The 25,789-nt window shown below is 46.0% G+C and overlaps 3 protein-coding genes across 6 annotated transcripts; 2 read left to right on the top strand and 1 right to left on the bottom strand.

Annotated features, from left to right (window-relative positions):
- The first annotated feature begins 1,024 nt into the window (after positions 1-1,024).
- Positions 1,025-13,421, top strand: tuft1a (tuftelin 1a). 2 transcript variants are annotated; one of them, XM_076012976.1, is made up of 12 exons: positions 1,025-1,196; positions 7,211-7,288; positions 8,302-8,403; positions 8,501-8,587; positions 8,732-8,782; positions 8,940-9,020; positions 9,959-10,069; positions 10,550-10,773; positions 11,420-11,525; positions 11,619-11,702; positions 12,128-12,228; positions 12,415-13,421. In XM_076012976.1, exons 1-12 carry the CDS (start codon positions 1,140-1,142, stop codon positions 12,422-12,424), a joined length of 1,092 nt encoding a protein of 363 aa, XP_075869091.1. In that variant the 5' UTR covers positions 1,025-1,139; the 3' UTR covers positions 12,425-13,421. The 2 variants fall into 2 exon arrangements, with proteins under 2 accessions (XP_075869091.1, XP_075869090.1); XM_076012975.1 differs by having other exon boundaries at positions 12,448-13,421.
- Positions 13,422-13,935: 514 nt separating this feature from the next.
- On the bottom strand, positions 13,936-17,079 carry ltap1 (lipid transport auxiliary protein 1). Its single transcript, XM_076012977.1, has 7 exons — positions 16,805-17,079; positions 16,198-16,299; positions 15,982-16,090; positions 15,840-15,893; positions 15,586-15,752; positions 15,123-15,181; positions 13,936-15,011 (listed from the first exon to the last, which is right to left on the bottom strand). The coding sequence occupies exons 1-7, from the start codon at positions 16,865-16,867 to the stop codon at positions 14,786-14,788; spliced, it is 780 nt and encodes a 259-aa protein (XP_075869092.1). The 5' UTR covers positions 16,868-17,079; the 3' UTR covers positions 13,936-14,785.
- A 124-nt stretch (positions 17,080-17,203) lies between these two features.
- LOC142879586 (uncharacterized) lies at positions 17,204-25,426 on the top strand. Of its 3 annotated transcripts, XM_076012974.1 has the most exons (10): positions 17,204-17,369; positions 17,667-17,807; positions 18,093-18,201; positions 18,361-18,487; positions 20,230-22,936; positions 23,031-23,223; positions 23,462-23,560; positions 23,660-23,909; positions 24,325-24,441; positions 24,561-25,426. In XM_076012974.1, the coding sequence occupies exons 5-10, from the start codon at positions 20,622-20,624 to the stop codon at positions 24,722-24,724; spliced, it is 3,138 nt and encodes a 1,045-aa protein (XP_075869089.1). In that variant the 5' UTR covers positions 17,204-17,369; positions 17,667-17,807; positions 18,093-18,201; positions 18,361-18,487; positions 20,230-20,621; the 3' UTR covers positions 24,725-25,426. The 3 variants fall into 3 exon arrangements, with proteins under 3 accessions (XP_075869089.1, XP_075869088.1, XP_075869087.1); XM_076012973.1 differs by having other exon boundaries at positions 18,093-18,487; XM_076012972.1 differs by lacking the exons at positions 17,204-17,369; positions 17,667-17,807; positions 18,093-18,201; positions 18,361-18,487 and adding an exon at positions 18,572-19,320.
- Positions 25,427-25,789: the final 363 nt, after the last annotated feature.

The following is a 25,789-nucleotide window of genomic DNA, read 5'->3' on the forward strand; positions in this document are numbered from 1 at the left end:
TGTGGACAAATGACCAAGTTAAACATAAAAAAAAAGGTAGTGTATATGTGTAAATATGTATGCAGTAATTTTTCATTGCTATAATTTGATGTGAGTGGCAAAATCAATGTAAGCGTCAAATCCAATCAAGCCATAAAATGTAAAATCAGAAATGAAATCGAGGGTATAGGGCTAAGGTAGTTAGCCCTATACCCTCTTATCTGCTTCTGATACGTGACTCAGACAAAGTTATGAGGATGGCTTAGCGATGCACTAGTTTCACCAGAACGGGAATCAACAAATGAAGTCGCTAGAAACCAGTCAAACCGCACTGTTTCAAAGCAGACGCAAGTGTCAAAGACGAAGAGATGATCGACAAAAACATGTTGGATTTATGAGTTCAAAATAGAGAAAATTAGGTGAACAATAGAAGATGGGACGTGATACCAAACAAAGGCTGATTCTGGACCAAAATGAATTCAAATGAATTACTTAATTAATTAATTAATTAATTAAGAAAATTAATTGACGACAATCTGGCGACTTGTCCAGGGTGTCACCCTGCCTTCCTGCCCTAAGACAGCTGGGATAGGCTCCAGCAGACCCCCGTGACCCTGAGCTCGGGAAGAAGCGGGTATGGAAGATGAATGAATGAATTGACGACAATGTCCATGATGCACATTGTAATAAAAAAAAAAAAGAGCCTGCTTTCAAACAGTGACAGTAAAACACAGACTTGCCTTATGACATGGACACCGCTTTCACTAACTTTTTTTTGCCCGAACCCTTCATAAGAACAGCCATACATCTTCCTGCCTTTAAAATACTGGAATATGAATAATTCAACTAACTAATAATTCATGGTTAGGGTCGAGCAGTGACAGACCTGTCATGATAACTTTTAGTTTATGGTCCTGCTTTTCTGGATCTGGTGACACCCTTGTGATGTTCCTGCAGCATCCTTCTCGGTGTCAATATAGTCCCCATATATGGTAAAAAAGAAACGCCACGCCCCCGATGACGTCAGCAACTGCACAGAAAGAGCGCTCCGCCAAAGACCTGTCGGCAGCTCTGAGAAGAGGACGACCTGTGGCTTGCTCTTGAGAGAGTCATCTTTTTATTCATTCATTGTGAGGAAACGACATTACAACTCGGCGAAGATGAGCGGAGTGACGAGGAGTTTGTGTACATTCGAGGACTTGAAGAATCAAGAACATGTGAGTTGTCTCCCGCAAATAGGGTTGCCACCCGTCCCGTTTTTCCCAGAATTGTTCTCTTTTTTTTTCCCCCACCACCTGTCCCGGGAAAAATAAAATCTCTCCCGGGACACAATTTGTCCCGTTTTTTTTTTTTTTTTATTAGGGAAAATGAGAAAACCTCATTTGATTGCCGTCTGTGGTCTACTCCCGTAAAATACGCGATTGTCTCATATTTGGCAACTAAAACACCTGTCCCGCAATGAACTGATACGGGACGCACTTCACTTTGTCCCGTATCTTTCGGGGACGCCTCTCCGTTCCCCCGCTCGACAGACTTGAGACATCTAGGAGGTGGCAACCCTACCCGCAAATCTTCCCTGTTGTGCATTTGTTCTTGTTTATTTGATGTTTTAATCGACGCGTCTCGATTACATTCGTTTTTGTTTGTTTTTTTTTCCTTTTGCAATTTTGCAACGGCGACAGACTTTCCTTCACTTCATCACTCTTTTCCTAAATACTACCGACCAACTACTGCTCGTTCTCGCCATAAAAGACTGCGCTGAAAATCAACGTGCCGCTGTTGTACTTTGACTGCCACCTGTGCGCACATTGCTAATTTCAATTTGCAATGAAAAGCGTCCCGAACAGACAAGGAGCAAACCACGGTCCCGTTAAGTTTTTAATCCGGCCCGCCAAACTTGAAGAAATTATATTAAAATAGCAAGCAAGTCATAAAATAGCTGGAGTTCATCCGTTTTTCAGTGAGTCCTTTCAAGAAAGAGCTAAATATCGTGGGCTTTCAAACACACACACATGTTCTGCTCCTGCTCCGACCCCCTCTGTCACCTGTGGCCCACCAGTCAAAAGGTTTGCCCACCCCTGGACGAGAAAGTTCTTCATTAGAAGCATTAGAACACACACACACACACACACACACACACACACACACACACACACACACACACACACCGAGTTAGTCCGGCCAACAGCTGTGCCTGTCACAGGTGCCTTCTGCTGGCATCATTCTGGGTCTTACATTTGCAGTTGTGACAGTCAGTGAGTTCAGCGGCTCAGAGCGGCCCGGAGCAGCTTTGCACCGCCACCTGTGCACCGGGAGTTCTCTCTCAGCCAGGGATTACAACCCACTGCTGCTGCCGCTGACCCTGTGGGAGCCGGGTTGCCCGGTGGCCCACGGGCGAGCTTGTGATGAGCGAATGACTTTTTATGGCGGTGTCAGAGGCTGCTTGCTGTTTAATCATTGACATCGCCTGAATGAACCGACTGTTAACCCCCTGCGAGCTTTACGAGGCTGCAAAGCAACATGACACTTTCCCCTTATTGCTGCTCATCATTGGCAGCACCACTGAGCTGGATTGAGGTGGTGGTTTTTGTTCCTCCGGGAAGTGGGTTGCCATTAGTGGGAGACCACTGAATGTGGACATAACTGGCACAGGATCGGAAAAGATAATCTAGACAACTGCTGATTGTGTAGAGACAATTGATATCTGTTATATAACAGGAGAAGTACTAGGTCTCAGCATGCAAAGGTCAAGTCCACACACACATAATAAACGGAGTATTTGCAGTGGCACAGTAATGTGCCATGAAGCGCAGTGTCAGTGTCAGTATTGGTTCAGTTCGCAGTCGCAAGCCACCAAAGCCTCACCTTTACCGATTTGTGGTAAAGAAGTGACAAATTCTCATCATTGTGAGACAAAAGGGTGAAAATAGCGTCCCAGCTGACGACTGTGTTCGTCTGATACGGTGACTCACCACTCATGGCAACAAATACCTCTTCCACGTATTTCACGTCCACATGCAACATTGTTAAACGGCTGCGCGAGGAGGAGAAAAATAGCATTGTGTCGTCAGCGAGGATGGTGAATGGACATTCCTGCCGGAGCAGCGTCACTGGCGCCCTGTTGTTGGGTCTTCAGTGTGTTTTTGCCCCCCAGACAGAGAATAGGATGAGGAAACTTTAAGACACGTTCAGGCCTCTTAACTGTTACCGACACTCACACGGATTCAGACTTGTCAAGTCAAACAGACACAGCGCTGACGCAGCGCCTCCTCCTCGTCCTCTTCTTCCTCCTCCTCCACTTCTTCGGGTTTATCCCACCAGACGCTTCACTTCCTGAGTCTGGAGCCTCTCCCAGCTGTCATGGGGGGAAGGCAGGGTGACTGTAATGCCTTATTTTAAGGCTCTTACTTCGGACGCCAAGGTGGTTTCAATATGTCCATTTGTAGAAAAAGCAAAAAACAAACTTAAGAGTCAAGATGTCGAGAGAGAAAAAGGCCTTATTTGTATGTCTACTGATTCCAAAAAAGGCACAAAATGCCAAAAAGAATACAACAGATGATAGAATAATCTAAACCGATTCAAAGAGGGACTCAAAAATCAATACAAATCGAAAACCTTTTCCCTGCTGGCGTCTCCAATACTCCAAATATTCACTTCTTCAACAAAATCCCACCTGGCCTTTGTCTGCCATCAAGTTTGCGCAGGCTTTAGAACCTTTCATGTGATACCAAAAACTGCCAGCAGGGGTCATAAACGTGATGACTTGACTTCAATGGAAAATAAATGAATAAAAAAATAAATACAGATCAATACAAAATGGCTCCTACAGTGACACCCTGGACAAGTGGAGCTGGAGAACCCAGAGAGAAGCCATGCACACGGCGAGAACATGCAAACTCCACACAGAAAGGTCCCGGAATCCTTCGCTCCTTAACCGCATAACCTTTTACGGGACGAGCCGCTCGTGGCATCCGCATGCACCTGTCAGTGTCCTGCACGATACTCAAACACGAGCAAACCCTCGACCAACACTTCATGCCGCTGCGCTTCTCTTCCTCCAGTGTACATAACCTTGAACTACAGCTTTCACCTCGCTCAGTCTCTTGACTCTGGCTTTGTGAGAGTCAAGCTTGTCAGTGGCAGCGCTCTTCAAACGGAATGTTTGAAATGTGTTTGATGAAAGATTAATCCAGTGATTTATTCCCCCGTCATTTGGGGATTATCATTTGGCTTCCTCGCACGTTCTCCCAGTTTCAAGTGAATGAGCCTTTATGTTGAGCTTCTCATCTCAAGATTATTTTTTCACCACCCTTAAACTGCGTGTGGAACCTCTTTTCTGTGTCTAGATGTTGCCCAAAGGCATCTGTGTGTTCAACTTTGTACATGGTGTACAAGACAAAGTCTTGCTCACCATAGTTTGTGATTCGGAAAAAAAAACAACCAAAAAACTTGCTCTGTTAGTCCTCTGCTTTTAGAACATTCAGAGCACCTTCATAATTCATTATTCCAGGCCTGGAATCAGCACCTGCAGCTCATCCACTGGCTCCAGGCAGCTACCACCTGTTGCCTCGGGTAGTCGGGCTTTAAAATGTAGTTGAGCACCTGTGAAGCAGGTGCACTGAGGCAGAGCCAGAGAAGGATTGGGTGATTTAATGGCTGATGGAGACACACGCACGCACTGGAGAACACAAAACAGATTTAAACTTGAGGAATGTTTGGCTGGAGTTGCAGCTCGTCCACCTGGAGTCTCTCAAGCAGCATTTTTTGAAAGTATTTATGGCCACAAGCAGCATTCCAGTCTGGGATTACAATTCATTTTATCAGATAATAAAGACGTGAACAACTTGTTGTTCTCTCGGGTGCATCAGCAACATTCCACAGTGCGCTGATAGTTGCTCTGCGGGCGACTTCACTCCCGTCGTTTACAGGCCTCAAAATGCCAAAGTCCAGAACCAAAGAACTAAAGCCACCTCAGACCTTGTAGGCCTCTGGCCTGGTGGAGCCACACGGCCTTTATGAGGGCTTCGTTTCAGGTTTCGTCCATGGTATAAAGTGTGTGTGTGTGTGTGTGTGTGTGTGTGCGTATGTGGACATTCCGTGTTGGCCGTGAGCAGATTTAACTGGTCCCTTTGTCTCTGCTCCTGGGAAGTCTAGTATTACAGGTTGTCTCTGAGGGCTGAATATGAGGCATTTCCATGTGTGTGTGTGTGTGTGTGTGTGTGTGATATAAAGAGGAAGCGATCAGAGAGTGTAAACAGAGAACAGTGCCACAGCGAGGATTAGCTGCGTCTTTGTTTGCTGCTCCAGCAGCAGCAGGGCCTGGGGAAGTGGCACCACAATGGATTCCTTCTCCACCAACCATCCCGTTGTTCCTCCACCTACTTTTCTTCCTTCTGCCCTCTAATTGTTGAGGTGTGTGTAATCCGAGACAGGGGCCAGGTTGAGCCAGAGTTTCATTTTCTCGAGTTTTGCTTTGTGTCGTCCCCTCTGCCTGGTTTCTTCCTGCCTCACTCCCACTCCTCTTCCTTCTCCCCCATAAAATAAAATTTCCATGGAAACACCTGTGGCTTTCCTGCTAAACTTGTTTTTTTTTTTTGAATTGCCACATTACACAACAAAGCAATCAAATGCCTTTTATCAGCATCAGGCTTCAAAGGCATGAGATGGGAACAAATTATTTGATAGACGTTGGTACTGCCAGAAAGGACTTATGAGATAAGGCAGGAATTTACGATCAGGTTCTTTGGATTCAAAGTGTAAAATATCAAAATGATTAATCTTTTGGTCAAGGAAAAAAAGAAACCAGTGAAAAACTAGTATATACAATTTAAGATATAGTAAGGGATTCATTGTCATGTTTTGATGATAATAACATTGAATGGAATTTTGACTTAACAAAATGAAATTCACCTGATGTGAGTATTGAATAGCTTACTCATGGTTCCGCCTCATGGTGAATAAGCAAATTTCATCTCTTGAGTTCACTTTCAGTGACAGTCAATAGAAGCAGAAGGCCAGTTCTGCCTCATGGATGAACATAAAGACAGTGTAAATAACTTGTTGCTCATGTTGACTAGAAACCTGAGTTTCATTTGAGAGGTTTATTATATAACCATGCGGTGTAATTGAGTAGGTGTGAGCAGCTCTTGCTCCCCGGAGTGTCCCAGCCTGCTCTGCTGCGCACCAGATTGGATCCCGTAAAAGTGTTGCTGCCCAGTTCGCTCATCAGGGAGAGTAGCAACAATCGCTTCTGTGTCATGGGTTCCGTGTGTGTGTGCTTTTATATGTGTTTATAGCGTTGGAGCCTGAAGAAGCCTGTGCGTGAGCTTGGCTCCCCCTCTGTGTGTGTGTGTGTGTGTGTGTGTGTGTGTGTGTGTGTGTGTGTGTGTGTGTGTGTGTGTGTGTGTGTGTGTCAGAGCTGTAGACATGAATGTAAACAGCAGGATAACAAGTGAAGAAGTTATATAATGGACTCGACCCATTCCCCTCCTCACCCACATCCGCATTCCTTCATTTACACATACACACTGACTGAGAATTGCTTGCAAGGGGTTTCCCTGCGCTGGACGGCTCACGCCCACTCATGTCCCACACTCTTTTTGTTCTGTTTTCTTTCGTTTTTGGACTGGACTGGAATAACTGGAATAAAAACTGAAAGTGTGCATCTGTACGTGTGTGTGTGTGTGTGTGTGTGTGTGTGTGTGTGTGTGTGTGTGTGTGTGTGTGTGTGTGTGTGCGCGCTTGGCTTGTCGCGTTATCTTTGACCTTATCTGAGGATGTTTCTGGCCCCCCTGGTGCATTGTTGTGTCTACCTTCCCCTCCCGCCGGGGCCGTTTCTGGCGGCTGCGAGGCTTGGTCGCCACGGCAACGGTCCGTCCGACTTGACTTTACGTTTTCTTCCCACTTTTCCCAGAAATCCGCCCTGCGCCTCCCATTGGCTGAGAGCGCCTGGAGAGTTTCCCAGCCGGAGTCGCTCTGACGTCCGCAGCACACATTTTAAACAGAACAATCCGCCTTGTGTGACGCCCGTTCAAAAAAACTTTTGCACCCCCTCACAGCCCCACTCTGTATGAGTCAGTCTCTCCTCCTCCACCTCTTCTTGTCTCGCCCCTCTGCGCTCTCAAAATAGTTTCCCCAATCTGCCTCCCCGTCACACACAACGGTCCTCTCTTGTCTCACGGACGGACTTGCAGCGGAATTGTTCTTCATTCATTGCCCTTGTGTCTTCCAGGACGGGCGCAGGCGGCTGCGGCTCACACTGCAGGACCACAGCGTGGGACCGCACGGCTGGGAGCATCACCGGGACAAGGTAGGAGTTTCCTCAGAACTAGTCGGCATTTCAGCATGTGGGCAGGACGAAGGAGGTCGAGAGTCAGAAGAACCGTAGAAAGTTGAATCGGACAGAAAACTTTTGAATTTCTACTGTCTGCCTTGGTTGAAAACATATACCAGGACATTGTCATTAACATTTGCACGCCTTTATCAATGTTAAAAGCCTCAATGAGCTCTAAATAGGGATTGCACAAGGAGGGGAAAGTCTCATGTTTTGGTTATCTTACAATTTTTCATTTCCTCTGCTGGTTTCCTAAATTGGACTGGTCCCGACTTGGAAGATCAGAGGAATTTGCTCTCTGCTCAGTTTCTCCTTTAGAGGTAAAGATGTTTCTCCTGGCAGCCATATTTGGAGATGGATGCTTCATATCGCTAATCACAACTAATCTGCACAGCCATCCATCAGACTTTCCCCCTCGGTAGCATGCAAGGCATTTTTCACGCCGCGTTCCAGTCGAATGCTCGTAAACCTCTCAGGGCTGCCGTGCGCTCCTCCTTCACTCCGGCACTGGCAAGAGCAAGCGCTCCAAACTTGTTAAGGGCGAGCATTGTTTCTAGCAGATGGAGCGTCGGGGGGGTTACGGAGAGAAATGTGGCCACCAGAGGAGCCGAGTTGCATAACTTCCCAGGCGACGGTCTTCTGCCTGTCCCGCTTCGTGTTGTTGACCAGCTTCCAGAGATGCAACACATGTTTAAGAGTAATTACGGCTGAATTGCGGATTGTGCATCCCAATTAGAGGGCGCGCGAAATGAATAGCGTGTTCCCGAGCCCGAGATCGACATTTTTATTCTTTGATGTGTGCAGTTTGTGGTTGCGCCAGACATTCCTGCCGAGTTTTACCGTCATAGGTACAAAACGATGATATTAAATCAGCCCTCCAAATGCAGAGGAGTGCAGTAACCTCAATAATGTTCCTCAGTGTTTACAGATGTATCGCAGCCATCCTCTTATTCACAAACACATTGTTAACTGGCTCCTCTGATCCGCAGCCAGTTGGACGGGCGGTCGCGCTGGTGCAGCCTCCCTGCGGCAGGTCGTCTGTGATCCCTCAACCGGCCAAGACCAAAGAGGAGCAGGTGGAGGTTATCAAGGTGGGTGTGGCACTACAGCCTCATTCCTTTGATTCTGGCGTGCGATAAAACGCCGCGTGTTTGCCGCCTGACACCCCGGCCTCCCTTCCCGCTCCAGGTGTACCTCGAGGCACACAAGCAAACGCAGCAGAAGCAGCAGCAGAGCCTCAAGATGCTGTCGGATGAGGTTTCGCAGATAGAGGAGGTCAGTACTGCGCAGCGTCTGCCGGCGCTCCGTTATATAACAATCAGTTGGGTTATGTAAATTCCAAATGCATCTCTTCCAAACTCGCTCTCCTCCAGTCGATGAACTGTTCATTTTTGACAATGTTCCTTGTGTTCCGCCCAGGTGAGATACTGCCTGAAGACGCTGAGACAGCAGATGGCCTCCAAAAACAAGGTGCGTCTATTTTAAAGTTGTTCGGCTGCGGCCCCTCGCTTCGCCGCTGTTGACCTTCCGTCCTGTTGCACTTGGAATGGAATTTCCTTTGCCCTCTTCAGCTGACTCTTCCCCATGCGAACATCCTCTCTCTCTTTTTCCCGATCTGTCTCTGCAGGTGAATGGATGGAAAGTCAGTGTTCCCTTCAGAAAGAGCACCCCGTCCGCGCCCAAAGAAGGAGTCAAAGCCAGCGGGCAGGTGAGGAGACTGGTGGCGAAGAGGGCGTATCGAATGCGAAGGTCACAGTGTGTTTTTGAAAAGCAGCTACGTTCTTATGGGCACAGTTTTACAATTCTATGTAGACGAATGGAGCGCTATAGGAAAACCACAACAAACGTTAGGGTGAGTTATAGCTCCTCAGGGCGTATTGAAGAACGTGTGAGAATGTCGTTGCAGCACACACTGTTCCCCTCCCTGCCTGTGTCGCACTCCGGCTGTCCTCATTGTTCCCGGCATTCCACAGATGCTTCCCCTTTAATAGTTTTGTTGCCGCCTTTGAGCCGCTCCGTGACGTCTCTACACACACAACACGACAACAAGATGACAACAGCGGTGGCAGGGAGCCGCTCTGTTTGGCTGAAGATGCTTTTGCGCCAATTACGGCTCCTAATTGTGAGTCACGCAGAGGTGTCGCTCGCGCTCACAGGCCTTTTCAGCAACAGCCGAACCCATTGAGCCTGGAGCCAACGAAAAACACACGTTTAAATGATGTCATTGTCCAAGTATTTGTACTGGACAGATCAGATTCGTCAATTCAAAGCAAGAAAACGTCTGTAAAGTTGAGCTGAAGTGGGTTCTTTATGGGACTGAAGGGAAAAAATCACTTTACTTTATTATTTTTAAATTATATAACACAAACATGCCAAGCTGTTGAAACAGTCCACCCTTCCAAGTCAGTTCCCCGAACGTTGGCTTGGCAGCAGCGCCGACTCTATCAGCTTCGCACATCTGGATGCTGTGGTTCCTCCCTAGAATACGACTTAAGAGCTGAAAAACCCCTAAAAAGTGAAGTCACACACTCTTAATCAGATTACGTGACCTTGACCCTCAATAACTGAGGGTTATTGAGGGTTCTAGCTGCTCCGAGGCTGTCGCCAAACAGACGCTAATCAAACGCTTCGCCCTTTCTCTGTCAGGAAGTCGATGGAGAGGCCGAGAGGACCGAGCTCAGGCAGGCCACCAAGCGCTATTTTGCGCAGCTGGAGGAGGCGGAAGCCAAACACAAAGAGGAGAAAGACAGACTGCAGGTAACCAGAACATGTCAACATGCCCTGCTATAGGTCACGTTGCACCTCTTGCACTGTCAAACATTCCGTCTAATTCAGGGGTGGGCAAACTCCCTGACTGCTGGTCCACAGTGGGTTCTAAAATGTGACAGAGGGGAGCAGATGGATGGAGTGTTTTGGTGACCCACCTCATAGGAGGAAAAAATAGTATCATAAGATATGTAGAAATATGTGCTTTAACGTCCATTGAAAATGAACTAAAGCATTACAACAAAATATCTGTTTAAAAAGCCCCACAGTAGTTATCTCATTGTTGAGATGACTCTTAAAACACAGAAATAATGGATGGAATACAGCTATTATATGACTTACTTACTATTAGTATCACTTCTTCAAGTTCGGCGGGCCGGATTAAAAAGATAAACGGTCCGTATATGGCCCCCGAAACCAAGAAAAAACCAAGCGTTCCTTCGTGTTTTACCCCTTCGTTCTCCCTCCCAGGCCGAAAGCAGCAGTCTGAGGGTGCAGCTGGACGAGCAAGGGGAGAAGCTACGGAGCGCCGAGGAAAGCAGCGAGAGGCGGGGCCAGCGCGTCGAGGAGCTGCACAGGCTGCTGGGAGGGATGGAACAGGAGAGCTCCGGCCTGCGGGAGACCATCCGCAGCCACGAGGAGGAGCTGCACAGCCTGCGCTCCGCGAGGGAGGACAGCCAGAGTGGATACGAGAGGTCGGTGCACAGACCAACACACATTAGAACAGAGGATAGAATAGAAACTTTATTGTCATTGTCAAGGTTGACAACGATATTACGTGCAAACCATCGGTGCAGTAGAAGACACTAAATAGACGCTAAAAATAAGTAATGAAACAGAGTAATAAGGGCGACACGGTGGCGCAGTGGTTAGCGCTGCTGCCTCACAGCAAGAAGGTCGTGGGTTTGATTCCGGGGCCCGGGCCTGGGACCTTTCTGTGTGGAGTTTGCATGTTCTCCCTGTGTCTGCGTGGGTTCTCTCCGGGTTCTCCGGCTTCCTCCCACAGTCCAAAAAAACATGCATGTGAGGTCAACACTCTAAATTGTCCGTAGGCGTGCATGTGAGTGTGAATGGTTGTCTGTGTCTGTGTCTGTGTGGCCCTGCGATGAACTGGCGGCCTGTCCAGGGTGTCACCCTGCCTTCGCCCTATGACAGCTGGGATAGGCTCCAGCAGACCCCCGTGACCCTGAATAGGAATAAGCGGGTATAGAAGATGAATGAATCAATGAACAGAGTAATAAAAGCAACAATGAATTGCTTCACATTTGTTTCTAGGCTGCTAAGGATGAATTCCTCCATCAGTCAGTCTGTTATAAAATAACTCTGTGTTGGGACACGCAGGGCCAGGCAGTTGGAGAAGGAACTGGCCGTTCTCAAGGAGAAGATCCACCACCTGGACGACATGCTGAAGAGCCAGCAGAGGAAAGTCCGACACATGATTGAACAGGTGGGGGCGCACATGCAAAACAACTTCTTCACCTCCACGGCATCATATGTTGGGCCGGGACTCACCCACACGCTCTGACTTGGTGTTCTGCAGCTCCAGAACTCTCGCATGGTGATCCAGGAGAGAGACCGCGTGATCAAAGAGCTGGAGGAGAGGGTGGCGTTCCTGGAGGCCGAGGCGAGTACTGCGGGCTGTTTGCTGTTTCAAACTCTGAGCGAAAGGTCGCGCCTCAGCGGCGGTGAAGAGTGCGGCGAGGTTCTTTGATCTCGACTGGGGCCGATTATGCAATGATGGTGTTTTTCGGTGACCTTCATTAAAGGTCCCGTAATGTACCGAAGCATTCTTAGGCAACCCTTTAAGATGTCTTTAGATCTATATATATTTTTTTTTAAATCCTGTAGATCTGCAGAAAACAACAGATTTCACCCTGTGTTTGCACACTTCTGTAAAAATGCTTACTTTCTTAAATTTCTATTCACAAACAAACTATTCATAGACAGCAAACCTGGTTCAATTACTCAGCGTGTTGCTTTAGAGTCAAGCAGAATGCTTGGTAGCCGAGTTTGATTAGTTTCCTGACTTTGGACCACTTATGTGTGCAGAACCGTGAGATGCACGACCAGATTGACTACTGCCTGGGAGGGCAAAGGTCAAGCTCCTCCTCCTACCTTTCAACGGAGCGCAACCCTCAGATTGTCTACAGGTAAACTGAAGTTTGCAGCACTTTTCCTGTCACTTGTTATTGGGGAAACTGGTCGATGACGTTTCAGGTCGTCTAATTTTATAAACCAACGTCGGGTTAACTCTCACCTCGTGCACAAAGGCACATTTCCACTAAAATACTCCCTCTAATCGCATCTTTTTTTTTCCACATGCTGCTTCACTGTAGAAACAGCTGATTTCTTTTCCTCTCACCCTGCAGCAAACCCATCAAGCCAACCACGTCATCCAACAAGCCCCTCCCCTTCATCAAAGTCATCGAGATCAGGTCATGAAGCAAACGTGTAGAGGGAAGATGGTTCTGAAGGACCAGAGAGCCGTCCCGTCTGTCCGTCCTTCCAACGCAATCTGAAACTAACCGGCAACACACTGTGTGGCAACAGCGTTACTTAAGAGTGTCAGAAGCAAGCCTGCTGGACTGCAACCACATAAACACTTCCACTGACACACACTAGCCACACACGCACACGTGCGCTTACACACACTCCAAGGAAACTGATGGTATGGCACTGGTTGTGCTGCTTCTGTAGATGTAGAAAATGCAGGAGTCTACATCATCTTCAATGTAGTTGCAGTAGGTTTACTGACCCATGTGTTGTATTTTTTCTAAGTTTTACATGTTGTACTGCATGTCACTGTATGCCAGTAACTCTTGCCCTGCCTCCTTTTATTAGAAAATGTTTTTCGCTTCCTTATGTTTGAGTTTATGACGCTGCCGTTTCTGGGGAAACGAGGAGCAAAGTGCAGGAAGCCTGTAGCAAACTAACAGAGCAGAGTGTTTAATGTAAAAATAATTAACCTGGTGATCCTCATTCGGTGATGACAGGCCCCTTAATGACTCTGCATCACCGTGACGGTGATGTAAGCAAAATGTAAATATGACTCAAGCTTGTGGGAAGTCGACAGCGAGCGGTGAAAAGAAATACATGGTTGTGCGGCCCAAATGAAGCACTTGTTGAAATGACGGCTGCGGTAACGAAGGTTATTATTATTACTATTATTATTATTATTTTTGTACACTACAAACATCATTCTTATAAACAGTTCGTGAAAAGCATTTCAGTTCTTTGTGATTGTGTCATCTTGTTTCGTACAGACTATAAAAAGTTGATTATTGAATTTCTAACACCTTGTTTTTATGTATTTATATCAAATAAAAGCGACTGAGAGATTGTGCGAATAGCTCTTGATCTGGCTTTCTTTTCATCCATGGTGCCAGAATCTTGGCACCATGCTGAGGGAGTGTCCTGTGGTTCTGTACCTGGTGCTAGATAAGTCTAAAGTAGGTCTGTGGGTCACTTCAACACACAAGTCAAATCAATCATGTGACTCTAAAGAAGACACACATGGTACATTGAAATGTCAGTTAGTACATATAGTATGTTTACACCTAAAAGAAGCTCAAATCGGTCCTTTCTAGAGTTTCAGATGTGAAAGTGAAAATTAATTCTAATATGGACCTACTTGTTAAGACCGACACTGCATTTCTTAGAATACATATAGAACACATGAAAGTGGCCTAATCTGATTTACAAACATAATGTTCCATTGAAGAATCTGATCTGACACAACCTTGATCTGCTGACTGAAACTCGTCTTATACACTGACAAGCACATTACTGTGGAAGTGGTGCCCTCTGGTGGACGTTTTTAAACCACTGCTGGCTATTTAAAAAACATGCAATAAATACATCAACTGGTTCCAGGTTTTATTTGAAAGGCAACTGTTACAGTAAGAAGCACCACAAAAACATTATTCACACAACTAAACATTCCTGAATTCTGAAAACAAAAAATAACTTTTCAATAGAATAATTGACAATTTGTAACAAGGCAAACAAGTGAAAAATGGCAATACTTCACATTCACCGATTCAAAGACAAAAAAAGTGTATTGCACTTAAATACCTGATTCAGTAAAAAAAAAAAAAATAGGACTCAATCATCCTCAAAAACAAAACATATATGGCTTCTGAGAAACACATAACAGAGTCTTAAAACTTGACAAAATTCAATGACAGATCAAAGCATCTACATTAAGTGGCATAAACAATGTGGGGCAATCATTAACACTGATTTTCTCTTTGAACATTGTTAGATAATTCAGATTTTAAATACACTTGGTTAAAGGTAATGTCTGCAAAGGCCTTAAAACTGTGCAATAAATACTGATTGTCCTTTCCACTGCATAGCTCTCTAAACGGCTGGTTTAGTTTTGGTCAAATCAAGCACACTTCCAGTTGTCACATTTCTACACTGATCATACTGATCATTGCATAATACATGCAATAATACAAGATAAATGTGAAGCACAAGATACACTCGCAGTAAGGGGACTGTATCTCTAGTTAAATATGCAGTTTATTGTAAACCAGGCAATATATAAGTGGTAATACGTGAGGCGGGTTTCGTTATCCTTTCTCTCTAGAGTAACCGCTGCCATCTACAGGCACTTGAAACAAAGCAGGGTCCATCAAACACGCGACCTTTTTGTTTAAGATATGGACAAGCATTGATTAGAGCCGACAAGTGTTAACAATATTAAAACGAGCTGTCCAGAGTGTTGTAATTATCTTTAAAGTTCTTCAGCTCCAGGAAGTGTCTGGGCCGCTTGCTGCGCTGCTGCGCTGCAGACGTGAGGTAGGTGCTCTGAGTTGGCGAGGAGCAGCAGCTGGCCGCCTCCTCGCTGCTGGTCAGGTCTTTGGCTGCAGACTGGTGCTGCTGCTGCTGCTGCTGGCTGGGAGAGCCTCTGCCGAGAGAACGGACGCTGGGAACAACAAGGGGAAACAACAGAGGCAGCGGCGCATAATTAACATTCCGTGATGGGATTAGTGTAATCGGGAAAGCTGTGAGGAAATGTCGGGAGAGGTTCACTCACACTGTGGCCAGTTCAGCAAGAGCATTCTGGTACTTTAAAAACTCTGCCTCACCGAAAGCCTAGGGACAGAAAGATGAAAGTTCCTTCATGCATTGCCTTAGTCATCACATATGCCCAGGTGCACTGATTACATTATGTGCACCAATTACCCAGGTGAATGTGATTCTTGCATTAAATGTGTTGGATACTATGAAAGACAGGTAAAAAATATATTTTACTCCAACTTTATGAGCAACGTTGGATTAAACATGTGTCGTTCATGGTTTGCGTATACTGAGCCTGAAGACCCGACTTAAAAAACAAAACAATCAATCACTCAATCAATCAATCAACCTTTATTTGTACAGCGCTAAATCACATCCAAAAACATCTCAAAGCGCTTTGTACAATCAGAGAAAAAGGAACCAACTGGACAACAAAACTATGTTGCTGTGAGGAGATGCACAGTTGAGGAGACACTGACCTCTGCTCCATGCCGAGCTTTGTTGTACCCGTCCAGCACTGTGTCAATGACGGAGCTCGGGCTGTCTCCGAACATGCAGTCTGAATTTCGCAGCTGCAGGAGCCAGGTCCTCAGTCTTTTACCTGTTACAGCGGCAGACGTCCCGCCCAGTTCATGGAAAGGTAAATCTACCGGCAGAAGATTTTTTTTTTTAGAAAAATTCCATCACAAGAAGTAAAAGATCGAAGTTGAAGATCAGCGATGGCAGGGCTCACCAGCGGCTCTGATGGCATCCAGCGCTCTCATCCTGTACAGGTAGTCGTAAGAACCTGCACACACATAAATACAGACTTTTAATTGGCCTGCAAACGACACGACACACTGAGTTCCTGTATGCCTGTGTGTGTGCACTCTCACCAGAATGCTCTGTGTGTTTCAGTCGGTCATCGTCTGGGGAAAGCAGACGAGGCTCAAAGTGGATTTTCTGGACGTGGCTCAGTTTGGCTTCTATTTCTTGCCTGAGTTCCTTCAGTGCACGAGATAAGTACAGCAGAAGTGTGATATCAAATTGAGATGGTTTGACATTGTACTTTTTGAGCATGCGTGCGGACAAATGTGTAAGAGACTTCTTACCTTCGGAGCGTTGTGGCCGAGGGGAACGTGTGGACCTCTGCGTGACTTCATGGCAAATCGTACAACTTGTCTTTTGACGAACATGAACAACAAAACAAACACCTGGAGGACAGTCGAGATTCTGCTCAGTTGCTGGGTTTGTTAGAGACTTACCAGAAGTGTGTGTGTGTGTGTATTGGTTATTCAACCACATACCCACAAAGAGTATATCATAAATATGTATATTAACATTATTTTCCTATTTTTAGATTAGCATACTAAATATTTGACGCATAACAAATAAATTATATAAATGTTCAGTTTTTTTTTGTTTGTTTGTTTTTTAAGGGCAGCATTGAACTAATGTTGGAATTTAAACTGTAACAATAGCAAGCAGTGTCACCAGTATATTGCATTAAAAAAAAAAAAGATTTGAAAGCATATTTAAGGCCGAACTTGTGTATATGGGCGTGTCAACGGTGTGCTGATGTTCGGGCTCATTAGTAATGACCACTTCATGTAAAGGAGAACTTTTGTAGGCCGGTCAGCTCTCTAAAATAAGGTTTCACACCGCAGCCTCTTCTGTCATTAACGCCAAAGAACAACTAGTCGGGACCAAGAGACTTACCAGGCTTCCGTAGGCCATGACGAGCACCACATTAACTTTTGACACTGGTAAACCACCCCACATTTCGGAACCGCGCGCGCCTCACTCTGCACACGGAAAGGCTGAATAAACAACCGGAAGTGGTCCAGAAGTCGTCCTTCAAAATGACACGGGGTTTCATTTAAGTGATCGTTTTGCAGCCCTTCACAGCTAAAACTGTTGACAGCTGACCGAGAAAAACAAGGAACTGCAGTCGCGTACACCCCATTCGGAAGTCGGGTTACGTCACCGAGTGCGCGGATTGTTGACTTCCGTGGTAGTCATGTGACCGGCACCGACCGGAGTGACGTCAAGTCTGATGTTTCTCGGACCTCTTCTGCCATCTGCTGTTTTAAAGAGCAGCGTGAATACCACGGGACAGCAAAACTAAAGTAAAGCTAGTAACTAACGTCGCTTGTGTTTATCATTGACAAAAGTTCATCCTCGACTTATTTTGCTGGCTGGACTTTTCAAGAATTGTGATATTAACAAATCGGGCCCTTTGTGACATAAAGGGATGCAGATGGCCTACTGATACCTACCCCAGGTTAGTGACAACACCTCCAGCCAGGTGTTTGTTCCGTCTTGCCGTCGCCTTGATTTTGTTCTCTTCCAAACGAATTCCTGCCAGTAACAGTAAACACGGGTTGTACGCCCCGTCTCCAGGTTGTCTCCAACAGTTTTGTGGCTGCTCCACCATATGCTAGGTTGAAAAATAAAGATATAAAAAGGATTTTTTTTTTGTTGTTGTTGTTGTTTAAATTGGGTCTGTTATTTGTTAAGTTATAAACAAAATTACTTTCTTTTAACTTTTTGTGCTCTGTTTTTTCTCTCTATCTCTCAGCTGGGGGTTCTTACTTGACAAGGCTGCAATCCAGTGAACTAAGAGTTGTTCTGATAGAGTCATTTAGAGTGGGTCCCTCTAAAAAGGGTCCATAATGACCTCATTTCACCAAACCACATTCCAGAAAACTCCTCCAGTCAGGTAAAAGACTTGCACCACTCTAGACACATGTTCTACTCTGAATGGGTATACATTTAAGGTTGCTTTAAAAAAAGAAAAAAAAAGATAAGAAAAAAAAACACCAAAACAATTATAGATGTGAAAAGAACGCAGTTTGGAACTTTCAATAACTGCTATTTTGAAAACACATTCTGGCAGTTTTCCTGTGCCAACCATGTCCTGCAGATGATCATTTCAGTTCCTCTTTGATGCAACAAAAAAAAAAAGATCAGCGGCTTGAAAGTGTCGTTTCTCGCAACGTCACAGCAACAAAGAAGGTATCAAAAGAACCAGTGTGCCGTGTGCGAACAAGACATTGATTTGCACTGCATCAACCCTGCAGACACTGAGTGCCATTCTTCTGCCAGGAACAACGGTGGGTGTCCGTGGAGTCACACTGGAGCATTTTCAACCCCTACTCACAGAGTTATCTCTGTCTCCAAGCCACGGAGCCCCTTGCACGGCTGATCATTGATTGGGTCATGGGGTTTCTGAGACAAGGCTGAAGATAGTTTTGTTTTGTTTTTTGACTCAGTGCATTCTAACTTGAGTCACAAGAAGACAAAAAGACACTGCAGCGTTGCTGCCTGACCACAATTTCCTCACTTGCTCCGGAAGACAGTAGCAGGTGCATGTGAGAGCAGCAGCACATGGAGAAAACTGTAAGTGTGCCTTTATTTATTTGACTTTTACATTTATTTCTGTTTCTCTATCTTTTTAACCGCCAGCATTTCCCCTCTCCTCACACGTTTGTCTTACTTCCCTGTCAAAACAAGCGTTTAAAAAAAAAAAAAAAAGTAACTTTCTCTTCATTGAAGAAAAAACTGGTTCCTTTTTCATTTCTCTTTTTCTTAGTTCCTCTGCTTCTCAACAAGTCTTTGTGCAGTGGCACTCTTTCTTCATATCATCATGCAGCTACAATACATGGTCTCAGTTAGAGGTACTTTTTTATTGTGCGTTTTGATACAATCAACCTGTTCAGTTTGTATTAGCCTCAGGTTTACTTGAATGAGCAAATTGTATAAGCCTCTCCATTTAATACCATCACCTGAACTTTATCTCCTCTCCCCTGAGCCATGAAATTCTTACAGCAGGTGGAGTTTGAGAGTTCTCCTGCGTGTGTGTGTGCACTCTCTGTTGAGCAATTTGGCTGGTGACACACTGAATTGTAGTGTCAGGAATGCTACCCTGTGAGATGAGGAAAAGAGGGAGAAGACAACAATAGCAGAGGGAGGAGAGAGAAAGAGGGAGGGAGCGAGTAAGAGACGGGTGAGAGCGAAAAAGAGAGAGAGGAGGAGAGGAGAAACCAGTGTGTCGGGTTTGTGTCACCACTGTACATAATCCATCATGCAAAGCTGATGTAAAGAGCGAAGGGCAGGCAGAGAGAGAGGCACAGACGGCGGCAGAGGAGCAAGGAGCTGATGTCATCGCTCTGCCCGCACTATGAATCTGTGTCAACACGGCGCTGTGCGACACGTAAACACGCTTCGATCAGGTAAGATCCATATGTTGCTTGCTTTGATCAGGTTGACTTGCACTCGTAAGCAAGCGGGACTCTCCCTCCCCCTCCCGGTTTGTCGCTCACAGCAGAGGGCACGGTGTTTCCTGGGTTACCCAGATGGGAGGCTGTGTGACCCAGCAGAACAGGTGTTTCTGTAAACCGACACTCGTGCTCCTACCTGCGGGGTAGCGCAGACTCTCAAAGCTAACCACTGTCGCAGAGATACAGGCAGAGCTACTCGAAGGTCTCCTGTCCTGTGTTTGTTTGTATGGTACGTGTGCAGCTCAGTGTATTAAAAATACACTGAGCAAGATTCAAACAATGCTTTTAACAAAAACCCTATTCTGCTCTAGAATGTAATTGTGGAAAATAGTTTCACTGATGTTTCCAATGGATCTTAAAGTACTTGTCACAGTCATTGCTAGTGCTGTTTCTATCCCCGTGGCCTGTATGTAAATTAAATTGACTTTGCCCTTATCTCTGTCCAGCTTATCAGACCATTTTAGCATGAAACGGCCTTAGCAGTGGCCCAGTGTTTTTCTATTCAGTATGAAACTGATACGCGCTGGCCGCCCTGAGACCGATTGTGCCACTTTAATACATTGTTTTGCTGGCTGGATTGCTGTTTGGTGAGTTTTTCCAGTTTTTGTTTGAGGTTTAGCTGACGCTGACAGGTAGTCATGAGTGTGTTCCTTGTGTAAACAGTCTTTGAAATATGTGAGTGCACCAAGGTTCCGTCAACGGGCTCATTGACTCACTGTGAAGGGAATGCTGGGAGGGCACGGGCGCTCTGCAAAAGTGACATAATGCAGCAAGTGTTGTGTTTTTGTTTTGCTCGCTGTCATCCGAGTTCTGTTCTGTTTGGCTTCATTCAATGCTCACTGCTGTGTTTGCTGTCCTCAGGCACCCTGGGATTGTTACCGTTTTGATCGAGCTTAGGTGACCACAGCCCACACGTGGCAGTATTCCAGCCGGACTCAACCCTTGGATGTCATATTTTATATTTGGCAGCCAACAGGAGCTGTTTGCTAAAGCTTTGGAACTGTAGGCTTGAGGGAAACAAGCAGAAAACCAGAGAAGTCACCTCTTCCATGCCACTAATCTAAGAATCAACACAGGCCTCGCTGAATCATTCAAATTTAAAGGTAAGAATTACTTTTAAAGCGAGAGAGACATTCTTTACATTTTTAGTTTCCTGGTTTACCACAAGGGTTGCAGTCTGAAAGACGATTGAATTGAGTATCCAGTCTACTTCCTGTGCTCCTCTGAGGATTTGGGACAGGACAGTACAGGAAATGGACCTGTCCTTGCTCCCCACTCCAGCCAGCAACTATGAAAAGCAAGGGACAGGAGCACTCTTCACCATACGCTCAGCTAACTCTCCCTCCTACAGTCTCAGTAGCCGGCATGGCGTTCGGAAATCCAGAGATGTTTTGGAGGAGGTCAGAGAGAGCAGTGATGGAAGTGGAAAAAAGGAAGTGTATGGCACACACACTGGCACCAGTCTCACACAGTCGGATCATGCCTCTACTAATTCTTACGGCGGTGTTATAGGTGAAGAGAATAAAACATCGGGACTCGGTGTGTCTGCCAAGCTGAGCCAGACCCAGTCAGCTGACAAAACACGGGAGGAGTTTGGCACTGACAGGAACGGCAACTGTAACCTTGCACCTGAGTACCGGGGCAGGACTGACTGGATAAGACGAAACGTGCCAAATAGGAGCAGGAGTTTAGACTGGAGAAGAGGGGAGAGAAGTCCTGACCGCAGCGGAAGAGCAGATCTGCTCAGGATAGAAGAGGACCTCGGAAAAAACACAGAAGGCCAGAGTGAAAGAACAACTGGAGGTCAAGGTGTTCGAGTCAGGGTGATGTCTTCAGTTGGAGCCTATAGTAATTCAAGCTCAGATGATCAAGAGAGGAACCAGATGAGTCCTGAGAGCATGACCCTGAACAGGGCCAGCAGGGGCAATTCCCTCCCCTCCAGGATGAGGTCCCACTCTGGAACTGCTTCTGAGCTCAGAGGGACAACTGCAACGTCTATGCCTAAAGGAGGTCAGAGTATACTGGAGCGGATTGAGAAGCTCTACGGGTCAACTGGTGTTGATAAAACCACTGAGGGAGGACTGGGGGGGACCTTCCCCAGGCGCCTCTCATCAGGTGATAAAAGTCCAGGGCCAAACAGGAAGTGGTTCACCTGGACACAAAAAGACGCTCCAAGTCCAAAGACTTCTCCTACACCTCCAGCAATCAAGACCGGTAATGAAGTGTCAAGGGCACAGTGGCGCAGAGAGAGCCAGGACAAGACTTCAGAGGACAGAGGATTTCACTCGAGGAGATTGCTTGAGGATATCGGCACCAGGTCTCTAGACAGAGGTAGGAGCAAGTTCACTGTTGCATCCCAGATAAGAGCCACACGGGCCGCTGAAGGATTTACAACACCGCTGGAGGCAAACGCTTTCATAGAAAAGGAGGAACCTAACTCTGTGATTGGAGGAAGGAAGGAGCAGAGGAACACGACCCGTGGAGAAGAAAATACAGATAAATTTGAATTCAGAAGCAACAGCAAAGACGAAGATGTGTTTGAGTTGAACTCGCCAAAAAACACAGTTAAAATGTTTGAGAGGAAGAAATTCCCAGACCGGTTGCCAGTCGCCTCCTCAGCCAGTGTGAAAAACAAAATCTATCAGTTTGAGGCTCTGACGCAAGGAACCCAGAGTCAAGCGCTGCCCAGACGGACCTTTTCTGTCCCGACACAACTCAGCTGCGCTCATAATGGAGTGAAGAAGAGTGGCTCCGAAAGAGCAATAAGAGGATCGAGAGACATGTGGACGGGGTTGAAAGTGGCAGAGACAACAAGTGTGAAGACTACTGCCGGGTCAGGAAGGTCTTTCTCTGTGGATGAGGTTGGACTGGAGAGAAAAGAAAAAGATGGCTCGGCTGAAAAAGAACAGAAAGAAAAGGAACGTGGTAATGATTTTGATTTACACAAATATACCAGATTAAAGGATACATTAGACCTCCCACTGAATAGTAAAGACCAAGGACATCAGAGAAGCTTTTACATAGATGAAGCAGATTTCTCAAAAGCTCTGAGTCCAGAAGACGCAAGCAAAAGACCTCTGCGCTCAACACTGTCAAATTCCAGTGACACTTCCTGTGGGTTACACAAAGCCACACCTTTGATCGTCGGCGATGAAGACAAGACGCCGACAAATACCCCGACTCTCTCGCCCTCTGCCGAATTCGCATCCCTCAATGCGAAAAGCAAAAATGAAAGTCCCCCTTCCCTCCCCACTGCCCAAACTGAAAAACCAGATTCCCCGCCCCCATGCCACCCTCTCACCACGTGGGCCGTCAGCAACATGGTCACTCCTCCCGACGCCAACACGTCCATCAGGAATATCGAGAAAAAGTCCATGTTGGACCTGAGTGCCTGGGTTGCTGGCGTTAAACCAAAGGTGAGGATGTGGGATGATGCTGAGGAGGATTCCGACGATGACGGAAGCACTCAGAGGGACGAGGACTCAAACTACGACTCGGACTCCGGAGAGTCATCGGTGACCATCACCAGTAACATGAGCCAGTCGGAGAACAAGAGCTTCTCTGTCAGGTGAGAGAGTCTTTGTAACAATCAATTTATATTTGCTTATTAAATTGTCATGTTTTGTAACTCATGTGAGCCCCCTTGTCCCTTGTCTTTGCAGTCTTTCTGACCTGTGTAACTTTGCCGGTGTTGACTACGAGTCTGACGAGAGCGACAACTGGCAGGCTGCGACCCGGCGGTCCGCTTCGCTCAGCTCCGACATGTCGGTCCTGTCCTGCGTTTCTGTGATGCCAGCCGAGGAGCTGGACAGGCTGCTGGACGACGTCAAGAGCCTGGGAGACGGCAACCTGCAGGTACCTGCAGCTGGATACAGGACATTTTGCTGCTGCTCTTTTTTTACTGCAGCAAAGCAAAAGTCACTTGATGATTTGCCTAGCGGAAAGTTCTCGATGTCACTTACAAGAATATATTGTGTTATTTTGCACATCCTCTATGTAGCTTCTGATCGGATGCAGAAGTTGTACCAACATATCAACATCACAGTCCCATTCTTCTTCTTCTTCTTCTTCTTCTCTCCCCCCCACTCCACAGGACTACAATGATGTTCAAGTGGTGGTTCTCCATAAGGAGGTGGGAGTGGGCTTGGGCTTCAGTTTGGCAGGAGGAGTGGACCAGAACAAGCCAATTACTGTGAGAACACGAGAGCTCAAAAAAAGTCACACTTTGGCGTTTAGTTTGCAAATGCTTCACTCTCACGCTTGTCATTTACACCCTGCCGCACTCTCCCAGGTTCACAAGGTGTTCCCCTCAGGTGTGGCAGCCCAGGAAGGCTCCATAAAAGAGGGGCAGCAGGTTTTGTCCATCAACGGCTCGTCGCTGTCCGACAACCTCCACTGGGAGGCCCTGAGGGTCCTGAGGAGAGCAAAGACTCGCAACATGGGTGTGGTGGTCCTGAGGAGGGGAGGCACTTTTAGCACCCCAAAGGACAGAGAACAGAAAAGAAGTGCTGGAACAACGCCGGCTCAGTCTGGAGAGACAGGTCAGAGGTCACCTCAAAGGATATATTGGTTGTGGATTATGCTGTGGTGGCCAACACTGAAGCATCTGAAATTCCAGTTTCTTTTGTTGAACTGGCCATTGACATAAAAAATATCAAGTGAGGCTTTTTTTATTGGCTTCTTCTGTGAAGAAACACGATCGTATGAAATTTTCCTCATGATGGCTTAATAACATTGTTTCCAGGTGATTATCATGACTTTAAACATTCTCTTCATATTAGGGTTTTTAATGGGTAATTCAACAATACAAACTAAAACTTTATATATGTGTGTGTGTGTGTGTGTGTGTGTGCGTGTGTGTGTGCGCGTGTGCGTGTGCGTGTGCGTGTGCGCGTGCGCGTGCGCGTGTGCGCGGTACTTAAAATGTGTCTGTTTTACTTTTTTGACGTGACGTAGGTGAACTAATGTGCGTGCGTTTGGAGAAAAACGACAGGGATCTCGGCTTCAGCCTGGAGGGGGGTGTCGGGTCGAGTCTGGAGAATAGACCCCTGACCGTGCAAAAGATCTTTCAAGGTGAGAAGTGAAGCCACTCATCATTGATGTAACCCTGAGTCTGAATTAACTTCAGCTCTCCACTCTGCACTCTCTACTTGTTATGGCTGCCCATGAAAAAAATCCTTTGTGTCTTTCAGGAGGTCCTGTGGACAAAGTCTTTCCTGGCGATGAAGTCCTCGAGATCGAAGGTGTGAGCATGACGGGGAAGAGACGCCTGGACGCCTGGTCTCTGATCAGAAAGCTGCCTGCCGGGCCGGTGGATGTGGTCATATGTCGCCCCGTCAAAGTACAAAAAACGTGAGGACTGCTCCTGTGCTTTGCACACAGCCAACCTGAGACCCAACAAAAACAAGCATAATCCCTGAGCAGCTACTTTTTGAGAGGATTTACACTTACTGACTCCTAAAAGAAGTCTAATTTTGTAGTCCAGGTGAGAGGAGTGTCAATGAATTCACTTTATTTACAACATTACATCTACCTCAAGCCTGGTCTCAGTTACTGTAACACTGTGAGTGTTAGTTGATGGCACATTCATTCATCAGGTGGATTTGTCAAAAGCTACTACGACATGTGTAAATTAAATAATTTGTCAGTATGTTTTGTAAATTCAAAAGCCAAATATATTAAAAGTTTATATTTCTTTCTATTAAATGTGTTGTTCGAATGTCTTATGTTCAGCCAGGGGAGATAGTGTGTAATATTATACCTGAACATAGAGGGGAAATATTCTAAAGAAAAAGAAGGGTCAAAGGTGTCAAAGCCCTGTGACCCTCTACGTCACATGGAGAACAGATATGATAAGATGTCTTATCCGTTACAGTCCCAGGGGTCCATGTCAAGGTCTGTTTTGTTGGAAGAAGCACAACTTAAACGTATCAAAGAGTTCTTCCAAACAGGATCTTCAGTGTGATTTAATATTTGCACATTTTTCTGTGCCAGTTTTCTAGTCTTCCTGGAAAACTGTCAACAATAACGGACTTCTGCCCAGCAAAAAGAAAGAAAAGGTTACGTAATCCAATCTCAACTCCAGAGTCCATAAAGAGGGACAGACAATGACCTCCTTATCTGACCAGATTTCTTACATTTGAATTCCTTAATTGTTTCCACTTATAGACAAAATGCTTTTGTAAAGGATTGTGCAAACGCATCTTTTAAAGATTAAAACTTTAACTGCAAGGGAATAAGCAATGATAAACAAGGGCGTCTACATGTTCAATGGCAACAAATAGACGGTGAAAATGGAAAGGCAAAGATGTCTGCAAACTGCAGTTAAATAAAAACCATCTTAGTCCAAGATGTAAGTTGTATCCAAAAAGAATCTGAGCACTGGGTCACTGCATTTTAGTGTCTACAGTGTCTACCACTC

The sequence above is a fragment of the Nelusetta ayraudi genome, unplaced genomic scaffold, assembly GCF_046127955.1.
Source record: "Nelusetta ayraudi isolate G7.1 ecotype Tasmania unplaced genomic scaffold, CSIRO-AGI_Nayr_v1 ptg000136l, whole genome shotgun sequence".
Lineage (NCBI taxonomy): Eukaryota > Metazoa > Chordata > Actinopteri > Tetraodontiformes > Monacanthidae > Nelusetta > Nelusetta ayraudi.

Coding starts and splice junctions, on each gene's coding strand:
- tuft1a (XM_076012975.1), top strand. CDS start 1,140: ATGAGCGGAGTGACGAGGAGTTTGTGTACATTCGAGGACTTGAAGAAT. Junction 8,404..8,500: donor AGCAGGTGGAGGTTATCAAG/GTGGGTGTGGCA, acceptor TTCCCGCTCCAG/GTGTACCTCGAGGCACACAA. Junction 10,070..10,549: donor AGGAGAAAGACAGACTGCAG/GTAACCAGAACA, acceptor TCTCCCTCCCAG/GCCGAAAGCAGCAGTCTGAG.
- ltap1 (XM_076012977.1), bottom strand. CDS start 16,867: ATGTGGGGTGGTTTACCAGTGTCAAAAGTTAATGTGGTGCTCGTCATG. Junction 15,753..15,839: donor GGATGCCATCAGAGCCGCTG/GTGAGCCCTGCC, acceptor TTCTGCCGGTAG/ATTTACCTTTCCATGAACTG. Junction 15,182..15,585: donor AAGCTCGGCATGGAGCAGAG/GTCAGTGTCTCC, acceptor TTCTGTCCCTAG/GCTTTCGGTGAGGCAGAGTT.
- LOC142879586 (XM_076012973.1), top strand. CDS start 20,622: ATGGACCTGTCCTTGCTCCCCACTCCAGCCAGCAACTATGAAAAGCAA. Junction 23,910..24,324: donor GGCTCAGTCTGGAGAGACAG/GTCAGAGGTCAC, acceptor GACGTGACGTAG/GTGAACTAATGTGCGTGCGT. Junction 24,442..24,560: donor CGTGCAAAAGATCTTTCAAG/GTGAGAAGTGAA, acceptor TGTGTCTTTCAG/GAGGTCCTGTGGACAAAGTC.